The sequence below is a fragment of the Zerene cesonia genome, chromosome 10 (genome assembly GCF_012273895.1).
Source record: "Zerene cesonia ecotype Mississippi chromosome 10, Zerene_cesonia_1.1, whole genome shotgun sequence".
Classification (NCBI taxonomy): Eukaryota; Metazoa; Arthropoda; class Insecta; order Lepidoptera; family Pieridae; genus Zerene; species Zerene cesonia.
Genome location: NC_052111.1, coordinates 9171007 through 9174552, shown reverse-complemented (window position 1 = coordinate 9174552; position 3546 = coordinate 9171007). Strand labels below are relative to the sequence as shown.

General features: G+C 45.7%; 1 protein-coding gene across 1 annotated transcript in view; it reads right to left on the bottom strand.

Moving 5' to 3' along the window:
• Window positions 1-3546, bottom strand: part of LOC119829430 (nodal modulator 1) — a 12078-nt gene that overhangs the window by 2938 nt on the left and 5594 nt on the right. Inside the window, exons 11-15 of the mRNA XM_038351917.1 lie at window positions 3119-3388; window positions 2523-2700; window positions 1898-2100; window positions 1256-1455; window positions 489-632 (exon numbers count right to left, since the gene is read on the bottom strand). Of these exons, the coding sequence (XP_038207845.1) occupies window positions 489-632; window positions 1256-1455; window positions 1898-2100; window positions 2523-2700; window positions 3119-3388 (995 nt within the window). The remainder of the gene's footprint in view (window positions 1-488; window positions 633-1255; window positions 1456-1897; window positions 2101-2522; window positions 2701-3118; window positions 3389-3546) is intronic.

Sequence of the window (3546 nt, the reverse complement as noted above, 5' to 3'; positions counted from 1 at the left end):
GCTGAATTTGAGACGTAAGGATTCATAAATGGCGATTTTGGCAAAGTATGGCGGCCATCTTGTTTTCGCGAAATTGGCTATTTTTTTTGCGTACCTGGTAATTGCTGAAGGTCTAAAGCATTTTTTGTTCGAACACCACCCCTCCGCGCGTCACCGTTTCCGCGGGCCGCCGGGCGTCGAGCTGGTCTTCGAGCGACGCGAGTTCTCTATATTTTTCCGCGGGTCGATTGCGGCTCCTCTATACGTTCGTGTCAAAATTATCTCCACTTTTCGCCCGGTTTCCGAGAAAAGCGATGTCAGTCAGTCAGTGGGTGTGTAGCTTTATATAGTATAATAAACATATATCCCTCCGACACTAGCAATGCAGCCTTACATCTGAGTATATTGCCCTACACTATAAACTTTTTCATGGTAGAATTAACAAAGAATTAGTGTCCCTGATTATCACTACTGCTGATGATTTCAAGGAAACGAACGAAAGCGCTCACCTGAAGTTTCCCGTGGGGGAGGTGGTGGCGTCGAGCGCGGGCGCGTCGGGGCGGGCGGGGCGCGCGCGCAGCGCCAGCGCGCCCGCCGCCGCGCCGCCCGCCCACTCCGCGCGCCCCGACACCGACCACGCCACGCGCCGGCCCCTGCCGGAGACAACCACCTTCACTTAGCTATGTAGCTGTATGCCGGGGTCGAGCGCGCTTCGCCACGGATTGGGCCAGCTCGCACCGGGTACCACAGCCTCACAGAAGATCGGCGTCAAATAGGAACATACTACTGTGTTTCGAACGGTCAGTGAGGGAGCCGGAGGCCCGTTTCATTTGAGAAGTATGAGTCCCATTCAATTCCTTCTTTCAATCCTTTCCTTATTTCTTTACTCTTTAAACCGAACAACATATTCGCAGAGCCACTAACTCTGTGAATATTCATGCGCAGTTGAGATCGCTTACCATCAGACGAACCACCAGCTCAACTGTCCGTTATGACATACAAAAATGTCGCGCAAACGATAGCATATCCATATCCCCAAAGTACACATTTTCGAAATATCATACTTTTGAATATACCTAATATTGGTGAATGTTTATTTTAATATATAATAGTTAATATTTCTTTTTTTTTGTTTATTTTATGTTTTTATGTTAATTAAACGTTTTTCAAAAAAGAAAAGTGTGAGTAACTAAATGTTCTCCATGCACTAACACAAAATGTTTCGTCAAAATAAATGAAACAAATGAAGAGAGTAGTATTTGTGTTTGGGCGGCACCTGAAGAGCAGCGGGCGCGGGGGCTCGTGCGGCGGCGGCAGCACGTCGACGATGTGGCTGGGCGGCGCGAAGCGGTACTCCTTCATGTTCGCCTTCACGTAGTACTGCGCCGGCGGCAGCGCGCCGAACCGCTCGCGCCCGCCCGCCGCGCTCGCCACCGTGCGCCGGTACACGCCGCCCGACACCGAGATCAGCGCGCCCTGCCGGCAAGCGCGAACATTCCAGCATAATATGCGTCATATCCCCCCCCCCACACACACACACACATACGCATCTGCAGCGTGTAATAACTTGTATTGTATCAACCATAGTATCATCAAAATAAATCGAGCAGTTTCGACAAATCGTATTAGGTAACAATCCGAGAAAACCAAAAATGATGAAAATGATTTTATTTCATTATGGAAATTACTCGTATGGTACCTGGATAACAAGTACTCTAAATGCTCATCCAGACTGTTATCTATCTTTGTACCAAATTTCATATAGATCCAATCAGCTGTTTTTGGGTGAAAGAGTAACAAACATTACTTCAAATTATCCCCTTTACAACGAGTAAGATAATTTATCACGCTAAGAACTTTCAACATATCATAATATGAATCCAAATTAAATGATGCATGTAAAACCCATAAATCATACCTCCAAAGGCGAGTCATCAGCCTCATCGACCACTATAACTTCAATCTCAGCGAGCTTATTGGCCACAATATTCCCTTCCTCATCAGGCGTACTGAACTCGTACGATTCCTTCTCAGCGCTGACCGTGTACTGTTTATCAGCTTCCAGCGGTCCGAAACTGTACAAGCCGTCTTCTTTTGTTACTTGGGTAAGCTTGAAATCGTCTGTAACAAACGTTTTATTAAAATAAATCTAAGTTTATTTCGTGACATTATATTGCTTCAAGTATTATTTATTGTAATAAAATAGTATGAGAAGTAGCAAACATAAATGAGGAACTAACAGATATATCTGTTTTAACAGATCCAGCAGATGTATTTAGATTTAGAAATGTGTCAAACCCCGCAGATGCATCAGATTTTGTAAAAGAATTCTTATTATTTTTCTTAACTTATTTTACTTTATGTATATTATTATATTATGTATTGTTATGCAAACAAGTAAAACATTATTATTATTTTACATTAATATTATAGATGTGAAAGTTTGTTTTGATATTTGTCCATCAATAACGCTGAACGGATGATCGGATTTTGATTAAATTTGGTGTACAGACAGGGTATGAGCCGGGTGGGGGGGGGCTCACCGGCGGCGAGCGTGACGGTGACGCCGGCGACGGGCGGCAGCAGGCGGCCGGCGCGCGTGACGCCGGGCGCGGCGCGGAAGGCGGCGCCCGCCTCGCAGCGGCCGCGCCCCGCCACGCGCGCGCGCCGCGGCGCCGCCAGCAGCGTGCCCGACTGCGGCGTCACGCGGACCGCCTCGCCCTGCCACACGCACCACAAACAATATGCATTTTACAATTGCGATTTAATACTTGCCGTAAAATTAGAAGAATATAGACGTATTTACGGAAAAATAAAAAAAATCGTAGGGAATTATGCAACCCAACTCAAACTTAGGATCTCAAACTCAAACTGAAAACTTTCCACAGTTATTTACTTTTAAAGAATGCACCTAATAGAACCTTCTAGAACACAAAGGAACCTTGCGGACGCCGTATGATAGTGCCATTGATCTTTTACCGTATTGCTTGTAGTCCTAGTTGGGTTTTAATGCTTTATCTAGACACCAAAGAGAGGCGCATACCTCTGTGCATACTTTATATTACAAGTTTCAGAATAATATGTGCTTTTTGTTACTGATTACAACACGGATAACGACCGTAACATAACTCATACATACGTCAGCCAGATACAGCGTGTGCTCATACACATAGCCGCCCTCAGCCGCCACCGGTGTGAGCGGCACGACCAGCGGCTCGTCACCAAGCGCGTCACCAAGCGCGTCACCGACGGCGTCGCCCGACGTCTCCTTCTCGATGAGCAGCGACAGCTCCCCGCTCGCCGAGCTCCACACGCGCACCGTGCTCGCGTGCGCCACTGCGCGGAATGATACCGACTGTGTAATATATAACAAATATATTATATTAATGTCTTTTAAAATTAAGAATGAATATTTTGAAATATGTTATTTTATGTGAGCATAATTTTGGTGATGCCCTGCGAGCAATTTATTTTCCATAAAACTATTTTTTTTAATATAACAATGTTGAGTTATTTTCGATCCGCCCTTTTGTCCAGTTCAATCAAAGTGACCCCCCCTCCTTTTTT